This window comes from Zeus faber, assembly GCF_960531495.2.
Source record: "Zeus faber genome assembly, chromosome: 16".
Taxonomy (NCBI): Eukaryota; Metazoa; Chordata; class Actinopteri; order Zeiformes; family Zeidae; genus Zeus; species Zeus faber.
Genome location: NC_137202.1, coordinates 30,168,767 through 30,185,614, shown reverse-complemented (window position 1 = coordinate 30,185,614; position 16,848 = coordinate 30,168,767). Strand labels below are relative to the sequence as shown.

General features: G+C 46.0%; 1 protein-coding gene across 1 annotated transcript; it reads right to left on the bottom strand.

Annotated features, from left to right (window-relative positions):
- Window positions 1–1,440: 1,440 nt before the first annotated feature.
- LOC307242167 (high affinity choline transporter 1-like) lies at window positions 1,441–6,815 on the bottom strand (the record flags this gene model as incomplete). Its single annotated transcript, XM_080016500.1, has 4 exons — window positions 1,441–1,986; window positions 2,855–3,072; window positions 6,418–6,645; window positions 6,758–6,815. The coding sequence occupies 4 exons, from the start codon at window positions 6,813–6,815 to the stop codon at window positions 1,441–1,443; spliced, it is 1,050 nt and encodes a 349-aa protein (XP_079872626.1).
- Window positions 6,816–16,848: the final 10,033 nt, after the last annotated feature.

Below are 16,848 nucleotides of genomic sequence, written 5' to 3'. Positions count from 1 at the left end.
ATATATATATATATTTATGATGCAGCAGGTGAAGAGTCAGCTGTTGAAGTTGATGTGTTGAAGCAGCGTAAGGATCTGAACCACTTTGACAAGGAGCACATTGTGATGCTGGACGACTGGGTCAGAGCATCTCCACAAGCACAGGTCTTGTGGCTGTTCCCGCTATGCAGTGGTTACTATCAAAAGTGTCCAAGGAAGGACGACCAGTGAACCGGCGACAGGGTCATGGGTTCTGCTCTTGGTTCAGATGTACTAGATCCGATGTACTACTAGTACATCAGATGTAATGGTAGTACATCAGAACAGCATATGGAGATTAGATGTTAAAACACTGTACTGCTCCCGGTCTTTCAAATTATGTATTTCTCTCTATTGTTGGCTTTTGAAATACAGAATCAGCCTCTCAGATTTATTGAAGCCAGGGAGCAATTAGCAGAGGATTAAAAACAGGTGAAAACCCCCAATAATTAGTTACAATCACAACAGCATTTCTACCCACAATTAATATTTAATATCTTCGGCTCAAGCAGGTCAGATGGGGGCAGCACATCAGGCTTTCGCTCACATCGTGAGCGATGCTTCTAATACCTTAGACATGTACATTGGTCCAAACCGACATCCAAACCAAAACTACATACTCATTAAATGTTATAAATGAGGTTTAATAATAAGTAGTAAAGGGATCTTTTGGGGCTTTTCTAGCAGCGTCTAGACACTTTTCCCAGTATCCCAGTTTACAGGTTTCCCAGTTTACAAGTTTACCAGATTAACAATTTACCAGTTTCCAAGTATATCAGTTTCCCAGTTCATCAGTTTCCGAGTTTACCAGTTTCCCGGTTTCTTAGTTCCCAGTTAACTAATTTACCAGTTTCCCAGTTTCCCGGTTTACCGTTTTACCAGTTTCCAAGTTTACCAGTTTCCGAGTTTCCCGGTTTACCAGTTTACCAGTTTAACAGTTTACCAGTTAAATAGTTTAACAGTTAACCAGTATACCAGTTTCCCAGTTGAACAGTTTCCGAGTTTCCCAGTTTCCCAGTTCCCCAGTTTCCCAGTTGAACAGTTTTCCAGGTTCCCAGTTTCCCAGTTGACCAGTTGAACAGTTTAACCGTTTCCCAGTCTAACAGTTTCCCAGTTTCCTGCTGTACTTCCTGATCCTCCAGATCTCTGTAAATCCACTGTTTCCTTTTTCTTTTCTGTTTTCTTTGTAAAAGCAGCCAAATCCCAGAGACGCTGGGACCTGGCTTTGGAAGAAAACAATCAGGAAACCAGTACGAAAACAGTAGAACATCAGCCCCACGGCCCTGATCCCCTGATAACCGTAACATTGGTTATATTGTGTTCTAGAAGTTCACATCATTACCTTCATTCCATTACATTCTATCCTATGGTCATAGCCATCCTTGGGCTCTTTACATTACATTTTATTATGTCAGTTGTCTATTAACAGCGGCTGTCCACCATTGGCTCTGAAGCCTCTTGTTGGGGGTCCTCTTCATCCAATTTCCCATTGTCTTCCATGGCGCCACCTGCTGGTGGTGGAGAGTCTTGGTCTTTGGCTTTGAACACGTCCCATCTCGCAGGGAGGAGGTGCTTGTTGAAGAGCAGCGCAGCCAGGAAGGAGAACAGAAAGATGGAGGCTATGGAGGACAGCGCGCACATGGTATTTACTGGAAAGTTTTGGATGTGAACACCATCCTCCAATGTGTCTCCTGGGAGGTGGATGGTAGCTGGCACTCCAAGCATCGGTTCTCCAAACAAGCCTTTCAACAGTAAACTCACCACCAATCCCATAATAGCCCCGTATCCACTAGATTGGTCAAAGAAAAGAACACAAACCAGTTGAGGAAAAATGAAGACGTATGCCACAGCTACACTACAGAACCAGAACTCCAAGATGCTATTTTGGAACGTGGTCAGTGATGTACCAATGACACCAACCAGGACCACCAGAGCACGGATCACCCACTGCAGCTCCCTCTGGGATGCCTGAAACGAGAGGAAAACCAAGACATGACGAAGTAAAAGACCCTTGTTTTTCTTCTGCTAAAGTCTCCTTGTTTCTCCCTCCTAATCCTCTGCTGTGGCATCGGGTGTTATTGCCTCACAGCAGATCCTGCTTGACATCGTAAAACCTGGGCTATGACTTTACAGAAGAGCCCGCGTGACCATCAGTGGTACTGCACCTTCATTTTCCCTTGCATCGCTCTGAAACTGAAGAGAAGTAAAAGTGAATCCTAGCGGATGTGTGTCTGTCTGGTGAGTGTACATGGTGCTTTCTAGCAGGTACAGTCAAATGTACCATCATTCATCTGCCATACATCTTACAGAGCCTGAATTCCTAACGCACTTAAGACATCCCTTCCTGATTTCCCGTTGAAGCAAATTTTCCACCGCTGGTCTTAATCGACCGAAAGAGCTTCCAGGGAAACTCTGGACTTCATTGAATTGTGCATGGATGGATTTTCTTGTTCATCCACTTGCTCTTTACATGTACTGTATGTTAGAAACAAAAACCTATTCCAAATATTTCATAGTGCAGGTGTTGTGGTTAAATAATAACCCTCACATGACAAGAAACGGATTACATATTGTACTAAACTGCAAATACAAGGTATATGTATTGAAAAAACCTTAAAAAAAAAAAGTACACTATAAAACCAAATAAACCAATCAACCGCAATAAACTTTTCCGCATTAGACTTTGCTCAGTTCCAGTGTTTTTCTTCCATGTTTTTGAGGCCAGAACAGATTGAAACATCGTCTCGAGATCCAGACTTTTTTCTGGCCCGGGTCTGGAACTTCTTGGTCACGACGCAGGTTAAAGTCTGTGGAGAACAACTACATTTTTCCTCACCTGGTTCCTCAGGATGTTCTTGTAGATGCTTAGGGTGAAGGTGGAGGCTGCAGTCAGTAAGATTGAGTCTGCTGATGACATCACAGCGGCAGCCACAGCTCCGATGCCGATGATGGAGATGTAGGAGGGGGTGAGGTAGTTCAGGGTGAGGGGCAGGATCATAGCTGCCTGTCCACTTTCCAAAGGAGACGGAGAACCGTAGGAGGTCTGGTTCCAGTCTGAGGTACAGATAGAAGAAGAAGTCTTGAGACGGAGGAAGTTGGCAAATTGCCGAGCAGTGTCTGCCCTATAGAAATTCTACTGTTACATAACATTATACAGTGGTGGTAAGTGACAAAGTACAAGTACTTAATTTCTGTACTCAAGTACGTATGTTAATTCTGTTTCTAAGACTTTTTACTTTTACTCTACTATTCTTCAAATCAAATATTTATGCTTTGTACTCCATTTTATTTATCTATCAAACTGCTCATCATTCATTGGCTCCTTATCCTTGTAATTTACTATGGCACCACCTCTACTTTCTAATTTTGTGCATTTTAATCTGGATCTGCATGAGCACTCATTTGCAGAATAAAAGATGTAGTAGTACTTTATCAAGTATTATAATCTCTGTTATAGCAGAGCACTCGATATGACAAGTACATTTACTTTTAATACTTTAAGTACATTGAACAGAATCTATTTATATACTTTTTCTGAAGTAGAAATGTCAATCTGGTACTTTAATTAATTAGTAATTAGTTATTAGTAATTAGTAATTAGTAATTTTGTCAGGGTTTTTGTACTTTGACAAAGATAAAATGTGTAAATATTTTGACCACAGAGTGAAATTAAGAGTTTTCTTTAATGATTCAGTTGAGTTTATTGAGGAATCTCTTAAGGAAGAGAAAGGAAGCAAGTTATTTGAGGGGTATCAGGAAAACCCCGAAAAGTCGGGGTTAATCGGTTGTGTAAGCTGCAGTTTCGTCATTTCATCAGCTTTTATCAGGCATTCTCTATATGAATGATAACTTGAAAATGAAAATCTAAACAGCAATGAAACCAAACAATAGAAGCATTGAAATTTGATAGTATTCTTTGGTGTGTAAAAAGTTTATACCTGTAGATGCAGCCATGACTCCAAATATAGTTTGTGGAATTGCAAATATTATTGTATTGACTGAAGCAGCATAACAGTTGATACTGGCTGTTTTCGAGGAGGAGGCAGACAAGGTCCTTTGGTGCAAAGGTTGGTAGCATAAGCTGCCCAGAGCCTTCAAAAGAAGTTAGTTAGAAATTAGAACCCAACTAAATTCAAGTCGTTTAAATATACAAAGGCAAAGTAATGAAAGCACGGGTATGACACAACACTATATTTCTTGTCTTGATAATAGAGACCAACCGATAGTGATATTGGGTGTCGGTTTTGATTCTGTGCTCAATGACTCACAATACTCAAGCTCATTGAAAGCTCTGATACACAAAAGCGATCAGTAACAAGATATTAATGTAACATGATAATAACAAGTTGCATTTGTGTATTTGTTTTGCATTCAGGGGTGTGACGAACATGGACCCTTGAGGAACACCATATGTAATTACTACTAAACTATTTAGTTACTATGGCTAATAAGTTAGATAGGGACATTTTGATGAGTTATGAGCCGAACAGAGGTGAACATCATTAGACAATAGTAATGTGCACACTGGAACACAACTCTTCTGGTTGTAGTTATCAGCTTTAGTTTGTCATAGTGAGACCCATCCATTAAGGTTGTGTTTTAAATGGATTTACATCTGTGCAGCCAACATGCTGGATTGAGCCATAAGCAAATGTAAATTGTCATTCCAGGAGTTAAAACTAGATGAGAACACACATCATTTCTCAACCTGCTGCACTAACTCTAGATGAATTCAATGCATACATTTAAAATATTTTGACAGAAGCCTTTGCCTTCTCACCAATGCTAAGAAAGTATCCGTTTTCTGCCAGGCTGTGCTGGTGTCCAATGTACCGAGCCAGGAGGTGTGGGAGGTGTTGGAGAGCATCATATTGGTGATGTTGGAGGAAGCAGGGTTCATGACAACAAAGGGAACGCACAGCCACTGCATGGAGACAAACAATATGTATCTGCTTAACTGAAGAGTCTGTAATAAAACTCTTTATAATAATCTGAAGGATATATGATTTTCCCTAAAGCTGTGGAAGCTTACTATATGTCTACAGAAACATTAATTTTGTAGATTCTTAGTGTCTCTGTCCTGGATATACTAACAAAAAATGCACAGAAACTGATGCGGGGGTTCCATTGCACTGCTGGCGAAAGTGTATTCACGGATCACAAGAATCTTCCTACATGTGGTATAAAAGCGAGCAAGCTGTGCTCTCAGCTAAACGGTGCACTTTGTGTGAGAAAGTTGTGTGGCAGTTTCGCCCACCACATGCCACCCAATAGACATTTTCAGGGCCTTCCGGCACAGAGACACAGACAGCAGGGTTGTAGACACAAGTTTATTGTATAGAGAGGCCTAATTAGAATAAGTCCAGGAGCAGATGGACATGTGTCATGACAAGGGCTCCTCTCCCGAGTGTGTGTGGGGAAGGGGTTTTTACCTGTTGCTCGTTAGACCAACCAACGAGCAACAGGTAAGCAGCTACTCTGATCTTGGGTCCCCAATTATGTAGATCCAGGTCAGGTGTGGCTGCTCATACCACACCATTCCCACACCACAGTTGTTGTTTAATGTTTCTAATGAATTCAACTATTTTAGAAACACCCGAGTTGAACTTGATGTAAAGAAGATTGTTTAGGAAATATGAGTGGGTTGGGATAGTGTTACTCCAAAAGCTGTTGACAAATAGAAACACTGCTTTTGCATCTCTGTTTAATGCAGGGGAGATGGAGGGAGCGCAGCAAGCAAGGAAGGCAGCAAAGCAGGAAGCAAAGCAGGTAGGGCAGGAGGGACTGGCTGCTTAAAGAGGCCGGCCCATATAAGGGCGTGGAAGCATGTGGTACCATCAAGTTGTCTGACAGAACAAGCTATGCATCATTAAATTAGAAAATGTAATATTTGTTGATTATGGGTTTTTTTGTTTGTTTTACCCTGTACTGTCAGCATGCTGGACATACAACACTGAGTATCTGTTCCATTGCATCTAGGACAGAGTTTGTCTGCAAGTGAGTTGAACTTCTCAACCTGAAATGAAACTCTTTATTCATTCTTTAATCATCAAGAACTGCTGCAATAACTCTAACCATCTTACGATGTTTCCCTCTTTAAACATCTAATGATCATTACTACCCCAAGAGAGAGAATCACCACGGGTGAGACAAATAAACATATAAACAAACAACAACTGTCGTCCAATGTTTATGTTTGGTAAATGTTGTTTGGTTCTATGTTTAATTTTCTCACCCGTCGTGATTCTTCCCATCTTGGAGTAACGATCAGTTGTTTATAGACCCAAATATGACAAATATTTCTCCAAAGAGGGGGGTTGGTGTTGGCTCTCTATAACCGAAAACTGTGCTCTTAGAGAGGGCACGGTCCCAAGGATTCCCAAGGCCATCCACGTTCACCCCTGTCCGGCACGCCCCAGTCTCCGTGGCCCGGCGCTCCCCAGTCTCCGTTGCACAGCACCCCCGTGTCTCTGTTTCCCAGCACCCCCGTGTCTTCGTTGCCGAGTGCCACAGAGCCCCCGCTGCCCTGCTTGCCTTTCTCCTGGCAGGACTTTGGCGTTGCAAAGGTGTTTGAAGAGAAAGCGCCCGCTTTCCTCAGGCTACTCGGTACCTCCTGGAAGCAGGATCCTGTTTTTTGTGGTTTTTCTTGCTGTTAGCGTTTAACGGGTGGAAATTATATGCCCCCTCTTCTCCGCCTCCCTTGTCTCCAAAGCCTGTCTCCCCTGTCGAGGCTCGGCACCTTCCTGAGCCGTTGGCAGACCGTGTTGGGGCTCAGTCCGTTCCGGTTCCCGAGCCATCGGCCGCATCTCCCGAGGTCCAGCCCGTTCTGGTTCGTGAGCGGTCGGCTGCCTCTCCCAATGTCCAGCCCATTCCAGTTCCCGAGCCGTCAGCTGCCTCTCCCGATGTTCAGTCCGCCCCAGTTCCGGAGTCGTCAGCCGCTTTTCCCGAGGTCCACTTTGCTCTGGTTCCCGAGTCATCGGCCACCTCTCCCGTGGTCCAGTCTGTTCCAGTTCCTGAGCCTTGAGTGGCCTCTCCCAATGTCCAGCCCGTTCCCGTTCCTGAGCGGTCATCCACTTTTACTGGGACTTGGTCCACTCTTGATCCCGAGCCTGAGGTTGCCCCGCCCAATGCCCAGCCTCTCTGCTGCCCCCATATGTGGCCCCGCCGACAGTGTAGTCCTCCAGAGCAGTCCGGCTCATCTGCCCCGAGGTCGGGTCGACCCCCCGAGTGGTCCGGCTCCATGTTTACGCTCCAGATTGCCTCCACCTACGTGCCCTGGTGGCTTGGGCAGGGTTCCAGCTCCCCGGCCGTCAACCCGATGGGTGCTAACTCCCTTTTGTCCCTCTGTCCCTCTCTGGCTCCCTGTGTCTGGTGTCATGTCACATTCCTGCCACTGTACACCTGTCCCAAGTCAACAGTCACACAACCTGTCTTCACCGTCTGCTTCACTCCTTTTGTATTTTAACCTGGTCCCCATTCACTATGCCGCTGTCAGATCGTTGCGTGTGATCTTCCCTGTGTCTCCTCCTGTCTAAAAGTCTGATTCCAGGAGCCTGATGGGGGCGTGGAGCTGCCCGGCATGGAGGAGGCGCATGGCAGACCGCTGATCTCTGTAGGTTGGCTACCACCAGATACGGGAGGTGGGTGTGCTAGGGCACAGTCGTGTCCGGGGGGAAGGGATCCGCGTGGTTGCTCTCCAACCCGCTGCACCCCTGCATCGAACTGGTCGCGATTCGCCTATCTCTCCCAGTGCCAAAACTCATACTCAGCACATACACCACACAATAGGCCTAGGGCTTGCGGAATGGGTGGTGGTGATGGGGATGGGGTGCAAGCTATGTGGGTGGGGATGCGGCGGGCAGCTGCCATCTTGCCTGTCATGCTCCTGCCCCAGGGTGCTTCTCGTCCGTCCCAAAATTTTAATCCCACTCATATTAGCTTGGAACACATACACTAGCACACCAGTCCTACTCTGAACAATACTCCATCAGACCAGGGTCTGCGGGGCAGGAGGGGTGCAATTGATTTGGGTTCAACTTGCCTGAAGGACTCGCACCCCCAGCCCCGCAATTTTAACTGCAATAGCCAACAGCACACATTGAGCACTGGATTTTTGGGTGGGTGGTCACTGGCAGGTCGGTGTGGGGGCATGGTTGGCTGGGGGGCGGCCGGGTGGGCCCCCCTGCCGGGTGGGCTGGAGTCCTGGCAGCATGCGCATGGTGGCTGGGCTGCGGAGAGCGCTGCCGGGTACCTTCCGCGGCCGCAGGGGGGGCTGCTTGCTGTTGTTGGTGTGGGTTGAGGTGTAGCGGCCTTTTGCTCCTGCTGCATGGCTTCTCTGCGGCGGGTACCCGGGGTGCTGGGGGTGGTGGAGGGCCCATATATCTGGCGGCCTGCTGGCATCCGCAGGAGGGGGGGGGCTAACATCCAGGTACGCCGCGCTGAGAACTCTCTGCTACGTGGATGGGCGTTGGAGCCAACACCGAGTTGGGCGTCTGTTCGGCTGCGGTGGGGCAGCCTCGACCTTAAGTGTGGCATGGGTGGGGATGGGGGTCCTGCAGGTGGTTCGGGTCTGTCTGCGCGGGGCCAGGATCCGGGCCTACGGTCCGTGCCTTGCACAGATTATCCACAGGAGTTATTGCAGCAGTTCTTGATGATTTAAAAAATAATAAAGTGTTGCATTGCAGATTGAGAACTTGAACTGCACTTGCAGACTAACTCTGCCTAAGGTGCAGTGGCATATAAATACTCTTTGTTGTATCCACAGCATGCTGACAGCACATAAAAATAAATAAAAGCCTGATTGCTGGTACAGATGTCCTGCCTGCTCCTGGCCCTATTCCCTGCCTGTTCCTGGTCCCGACTCCCTGCCTGCTCCTGGTTCCTGATTCCCTGCTTGTTCCTGGTCCTGATTCCCGGCCTTGTCCTGATTCCCTGCCTATTTCCTGTTCCTGATTCCCTGTCTGTCCCTGAACCCTGATCCTTTACCAGTCACCTCATTAAATCCTTACAACTCCCTAAACCGTTTTGTGTCCTGTGTTTGGGTTCACCTGACTGTATTCGTAACATTATAGCAGTAAATGAGGAAGAAAAGGAGAGGGATGGAACCAGGAGGGTGTTGGGGGTGTGTTCAAAGCAGGTGCTAGTGGTGTGCGCGCGCCTGTGATTAGTCCACCTGTATATGTGTGTGTGTGTGAGTGTGTGTGTGCATGTGAAGTGTACATCAGTGAGTGTACAGGACTTGTCCCATTTGGTTCTGGTGTATAAGGTCATATACACGTCTTATTATGTTGTGGTGCCTGCAAGCAGCGGAAAAGGCCCCGAAGCCAACCCTTAGTCCTGCAGCCTCACGGCAGGAACCCCGCCCTGCAGCCACAGAAGACCCCCCCCCCCCATCAGCCCTGGCCCACAGAGAAGCCGGTTGCCTACAGAGCAACCCCCACGCTCGGCTACAAGGAGCATCAATCCCAATCCCAGAGAGCCCGAGGAGAACCTGCACCCCTGAGGTGCACACATACAACCAACCCCAATATGCAGGCACAAGACGCAGCCGCAAGCGTGGTACCAGGACCACAGGCGCAAGGCACAGACTGAGGACCCGGAGACAGGTCCCGCGCCGACAGACCGACACCCCGCCCGAACTGCCCGCCCGCAGGCAAGCTGGCGGTACCCCCACGCCCACTCACGCCCCACACAAAGGCGAGGCCCACCGAGGCCCCCCACAACCGATCAGACACCCCATCCAGCCGCTTGCGCCCATTGATTATGTTTTCAATGTATTCTCTTAAATTGTTCAACCAATATTTTGCTTTCAAAATGATCATTATTATTTGCAATTCAACAATTTTGCTCACAATAATACTATTTTTGGATATAATATTAGCTTTTTGACCGTAAATAAGTGTCAATTATACAAATTTTGACATATCAGTGCTCATCAGCTGGGACAATATGTGGCAGTAGAATAATTTTGACAAAAATAAACAAAAATGTACTCTTGATGTGCATCAGAACACTGTTAAATCCAACTTTTAATTAATCCGCTGCATCATTTGCAAGTTTCACAAAAGCACAACTAGTTACTGACCTATAGGCTATATATTTTTTTAATATGTTTGCATCTATAAAGCCTTATTTAAATGCAACTTTTTAAGGTTTGGTTAGAATACCCAAATACGGAATTCCAGCTCCACCGATGAGACTCACCAGACTGACGAAGATGAGAATGAGCTGTATGACGTCGGTGTAGGCCACAGAGTACAGCCCTCCCAGCAGGGTGTAGGTGACGGCCACTGCAGCAGAGATCCAGACGCTCACAGTGTAGGATAAATCCAGAATCACACTCATGCTGGAGCCTAACACGCACACACACACACACACACACACAATTTGTATGTATACACCCATGAGCTCAGTTCTTTTCAAGAAGTTTATTGTGCAGGTAGGACATTTTTTCTGGGACCTATTCTGCAGCAGCATTTGACTGTCTTATCAAACATCACTTGTATCAGTGGTCAAGTTTGCTTCCACTGCTGCCTCCCCCCACCCATAGCTGACATCCATTCAGGGCCATAAGATAGATAGAAAGACCTGTTCTGAGTTCAGGAGTGGAACCCGGAGTGGTTCTTCATCCACTTCAAGGATCCACGTATTGTGGTTCAGATGCTTTACACCAATGTTTGAATGCTTAGTTCTTTGAGTTCCTGTTGCCTTCCTGTTCAAATTGTACCTGTCTGGATGTTTTCCTCTGGCTTCTCAATAAAAGCAGGGTTGCTACTACTGTGAACTTCTATTCACACAACATTTTTGTTTTTACACCACTTTCTGTAAATGCTAGATATTGTTGAGGTGAAAATCCAGGAGATCAGCAACTAAGACCACATTTATTCCTCATTGTGATGTTTGGTCTGAACAGAAACTCAATCTCTGGACCATGTTGCTACTTTGATGCTGCAGAGTTGCTGCCAGATGATTGGCTGGTTTTACATTTTTAGGTTGCTGGTTCGATCCCAGGCCCCTTCTGGTAGCATGCGGATGTGTCCTTGAGCAAGACACTTAACACCCTAACTGTTATTCTCCCTTGTAAGTCGCTTTGGATAAAAGCATCTGCTAAATGTAATGTAATGTAATAATGTGGCCACTGAGTTTATAACAAATAACTAAATTGAAACCCTGTAGGCAAGTGTAAGGAGTTTTAATTTAAATGTTAAAAAACTGCAAATGTTCTCTAATGGTAATTTTAGTTCTTACCTAAACAAATAAGTGCCATTGGTATCCACATCATGTCAGCTACAAGTGATAAAACTGCCATTAGTCCTGTTATTACTTTTCCATATTTGATCTGGAAAGGGTCCAACATAGTCACATATCTTCGGTCTCTCATCGGCTTGGCAAAGAACAGTCCACCTCAATGAAACAAAGACAGACATTCTGTTTATGAGACATTCAATCAACATGAATATTTGGGAGTCAAGGTTCTCTCGTCTTCACTAGAGAGTTCACAAGATCGCTAGTTTTTGCAAATGTTGGAGTGACACAAAAGTAACTCTTCAAAAGTTGACTTCACATAATACATCATTTTAAGGATTTTGAGTTTGTGTGTGTTACTGAGGTGAGTCCTTACAGATAATAAAACAAGCTATGCTTCCTGCCAGGAAGATGGCGACCTGTACCAGTCCCAGTGAGGGGGTGTAGGCTGCCTCTGCTAGTCCATTGATTGTGCCCCCTCCAGTCCACGTAGCTATAAGACAGTTAAACAACACGTACACAAACACTCAGGCTTAAATTAAACTTAGAGGCACAAGTAGTAACATTGGGCAGTGAGTGACAAATAGCAACTGATGAAGGAAGCCATAAAGACAGCACAACAACAACTAATGGCCGTGCCTGCTCCTCCTCCACGAGGCTTCTTAGCCTTTCTAGCAGAGGTCTTGCAATGGGAATGTAATGTTTGTCAGTTTGTGCTATTTGCACAAACTAAAATGAAACCAGTTTGGTGATATCAGTGGGGTAGGTGATGGTGCAGTGAATGACAGGTCTGCTGCCATTCAGGTAACAGCGAACTGGGCATTGATCAACAACTTTTACAAACCCCAGCCACTGCTCGACCAGGGTTGAATTGCTGAAGGAGTGAATATAATAATATTTTCAGTGGAAATGTTTGGGCACCCAAGGACAAAATGCATGTCACAATGAATATCTAAGTGAAGCTGACCTGACCTCTAAACTGTATACAGTTCAACAAAAAGGTTTGGAAACCCTTCTGTATTATTTATTGTTAATTTTCAAAAAGGTGATAACTAAGGTTCAGATCTAGGTGATTTACTGATAGGCTTCAGTGTCAGGTGATTTTCATTCCACGGTAAATTCCATGTAATTCCATTTTGTAATTTAACATTAAAAAAGGTTTCATTCATCCTGGGTCTTCTAATGTCTTGTCTTTTGTTGGATCTCTTGCTGAACATCTCAGTAACTTGAGGGTAAACATGTTCAGCAAGAGGGACGTCAGTGGGAGTAGAACCTGTAACCTCAGCAGTGGTAACGTGTTCTGCCGTGTGGAATTCAGAAGGATGAACAGAACCATGAGAAATTAAGAATAGAGCAACATAAAGGTGTGGTTGATCAGAAAGCTGACCTGTCATGGTGAAGATTCCTACCAGCTGGCTGATCCTACGGTTGCCCAGCAGGGTCATCTCCATTTGGTCGGCCGATCTCTTTTTATTCTCTTTTTTGGATTTGAATGAAGCCCAGATGCCGGTTCCCAGAACCAGCAGGTAGAAGAAGACCATGGCAATCACTCCTGGGACGTTCAGAGCCATGATGGACCAGATGATGGATGACTGACTACTCCAGCTAAAGTCACAGTGTCTGACTGAAGAGGTAAGATGAGAAAGAAGAGAAATGCAGATGCTGTAGTTATTTAGTCTGAAGGAGGTCGATCTAAGCTTGAGGGGCCTTTTAATAATGTGTTTGTCATGAGAGTCTGAGGTTTAGACTGGAGCTTTCTCAGCATACTGCAGTGTAGAAGGGCAGCTCCCCAACTATGTAATATCAATATAATTGTATTTGATTTATTAATCCCTTGCAGCAAATTCATTTTAGATGATCATGCAGTGCCAGTCTATCAGGTTTTGTGTCATCATCATCATCGGTGGCATCATCACTCGAGGCTGAGTGAGTGATTGTCCCCCCCGTGATAGGTGTGATCATTTGTAGACTTCAGCCTTTGTGTAATATGTGTGTTACAGCAGCTATATTCTTACCATACTACAGAAGGTTTAAAAATTCTACTTTTTATTAATATTATTGCATATTGGGCGACAGTGGCGCCGCACCTTGCGGTCACCTGCGCCGGGCCTCCGGTCGACTTTTGCACATTTTTGTATTTTTTCAGTTTTTTATCATAATGTCCGCCAAAAAAGCATCGGCAGTTATCTCATACGGCCGCGATGCACTCGTGGATATAAAAACTTCCCATAACTAACAACTTTGGGACTTTTTATCCGTGGAAGTAGAGTGGCCGACTGAAATTCTACATGCAAACCCGCTCAACAACAATAACAACAAAAATGGGGCCGCTGTTCCACAAGCGGGTCCACGGAGGAAGCACCATGGTAAACGGGGCGGCATTCAGGTCAGAATGACAACGCAACCTTACCGTCCACCTCTGCCAAGCATCTTCTTGCCAACCCTAACCCTAACCCTAACCCTAACCCTAACCCTAACCCTAACCCTGCCTAATGGAGACATGGTTGAACGGGATGGAGCCATTCGTCCAGCCGAGTCCTTCTCCGTGTTCTGCAGCGACAGATCGGGGGAGTCGGGGAAATCCAAAGGTGGAGGCGTCTGCCTCATGGTAAACAACCATTGGTGTAACCCCAACAACACCAAGACTCTCTCCCACTCCTGCTCGCCGAACCTGGAACAGCTGACAATCTTATGCCGTCCATTTTATCTCCCCCGGGAATTCAGCACGGTCATCATTACAGCCGTTTATATTCCAACGCAAGTGGATACCGACACAGCACTGTTAGACCTGTACGATGTGTTGTGCGCATTTCGAATCAAACATCCCGACGCGGCTGTGGTGGTAACTGGGGACTTTAACAGGGCCAACCTTAAAAACGTTCTGCCGAATTTCCACCAACACATCACGTGTGCCACCAGGGGAGACAGAACTTTGGACCATTGCTACACACCGTCCAAGAAAGGATACAAGACCGTCTCGCTCACTGCTTTCGGGAATCAGATCACACGACGATTTCACTGGTTGCCGTTTACAGGCCTCTGATGGCGAGAGAACTGGTGGTGACGAGAGAAGTGAAGCGGTGGACGAACCAATCAGAGGCTGCGCTTCAGGACACACTTGCTGACGTAGACTGGGGCATGTTCCAACCAATCATGTTCCGATCAAGTTCAAGTGACATCAGCAAGTTTGAAGACGTAGCGGTGAGCTTCGTGCCTTCGCTAGCAGACAGCATCGTTCCCACAGTGAAAGTTCGGACATTTCCAAACCAGAAACCGTGGGTTGACAAATCAACTTACAACGACGGTCTTGTATCCGGTAATATAGACAATTACAAAGCGGCGTCTTACAATCTGCGGAGGGCGGTGAAGAACGCTAAATGGACATACAGAGAGACTGTGGAGCTACAGATGGAGCAGGGGGACACCAGATGCTTGTGGCAGGGGCTGTGGAATATAACAAACTACAAGAGCAGCTCCTCCGCAGCCACGAGTGTGGACGCCTCCATAGCCAACGACCTGAACTCCTTTTATGCGCGGATTGAGTCTGGCAACAGCACTGCTAGCTCGCCAGCTAATTGGAGTTACAACGCTGGGGATGAGCGCGCACTGTCAGTGTCTGGAGGGCTCTGATGCGGGTGAACACCAGGAAAGCTGTGGGCCTGGATGACATATCTGGACGAGTACTGAAGACCTGTGCTAACCAGCTCTCCCTGGCTGAATCAGTGGTCCCGTCCTGCTTCAAGAGATCCACCATCTTGACTGTCCCGAAGATGGCCTCTTCTGCCTGCCTGAATGACTACCGTCCGGTGGCCCTCACGTCGGTGTTCATGAAGTGTTTCAGGAGGCTGATTAAGGATTATATCTGTGCCTCCCTCCCCCGCACCTTGGATCCGTTACAGTTTGCATACCAGCAGAACAGATCCACGGATGATGCGGTCTCACAGGTACTGCACACCACACTCACACACCTGGATGGCCGGAAGGGGAACTATGTGAGAATGCTGTTCATCGATTACAGTTCAGCTTTCAATACCATAGTCCCCACCAGACTGGCTGTCAAGATGAAGGAGCTCGGACTGAATACTCCTCTGTTTTGGTACTGTTGATTCAGGCAGACAATTCCTAATGATTAACTATAACAACATGATTTCAACACTCTTAAAAAAAAGCCTTAAAATCATTATTTTTAATCTGATTTTATTACACACAATGGGATCTAGTAATCTTTGTGGTGGTCATGGTTTCCCAGCTGGCCACCAAATGGCAATCTGGACGCATGAAAGTTTATGCATTTCATTTGTGCATTTAATCTGTTAATGGTAACTTCGCCAAATTAGGTCATATCGTGATAAGAGTCATCATTGATTCAGAGTTAGGCTTAACACAAAGGAAAGATTGCAGATGCAAATTATCCAAGTAGGTTTTTCCTTCCAGACTTGTCTTGAGACCGGCACTCCATGGGGGCTCTGCCTTGATCAAAGGGGGGCATAAGGGGTTATAGGTAAAGCAGAGGCTAGCCTGCTGTGTTCTTCTACAATAGCAACACTGTGTAACAACGATATTCAAGATTCAGGTTTATTCGTCACATACATATACATACTTTCATACATATATAAAGTGAAATGTAATGCAACGCACCCGCTGATTACACACAATATGTGCTAGACTGAACACAGTAGCTACCGAAGAAAATTTCTTTCTACTAGACCAACTAACTGATTCCTAAAATGTAATACATTAAGTTGAATACTTATAGAATAAAATAAAAATATATAGAATAAAATAAATCAAATAAAATGGAATAGATAAAGGGAATAGGCTTACGTATATGGGATAGACTTATGTAAATGGAATTGGCAGTTATGTATATACAGATATGTGCATTAAAGTGGCATGTGAATAAAGTGAGGAGGTGTTTGTGGGATAATACAGCACAGTATACAATACAGTACGGCGCAGCAATACGGTAACACGGAACAACTCAGAACAGTGACACAGTATGCGGTACAGTATGCTACATACAGTACAGTAAGGTAGTGGAGCCTATGTGTGTGGCTCAGTGAGGAACCCTGCTGAGGTCAGCGTTGACAGTTCTTATGGCTTGCAGGAAGAAACTCCGTCTCAGTCTCTGCTCTCACTGTGTGACTGCGGAGGCACTTGCCTGACCGTAGCAGCTGGAACAGTCCGTTGTTGGGGTGGAGAGGATTCTTCATTCTTCATCCTGTGGGCTCTGCTACTACACCTCATGGTGTATAAGTCCTGCAGGGAGGGGAGGGTAGTTCCAGTTGTATGTTCAGCTGAACGCACCACCCTCTGCAGGGCCCGCCTGTCCTGAGCAGTACAGTTCCCAAACCAGGCAGTAATGTTGCCTGTCAGGATGCTCTCCACCGCTCCACAGTAGAAGGACTTGAGGATCCTCACTGAGACCCGAAATTTCCTCAGCTGCCTGAGGTGGTAAAGACGCTGCCTCGCCTTTCTCACCAGAGTGTCTGTTTGTAAAGTCAGTGTTAAATCCTCTGTGATGTGGACTCCCAGGTACTTGAAACTGCTCACCCCGTGGACAGAAGTCCCATTAATCATCAAGGG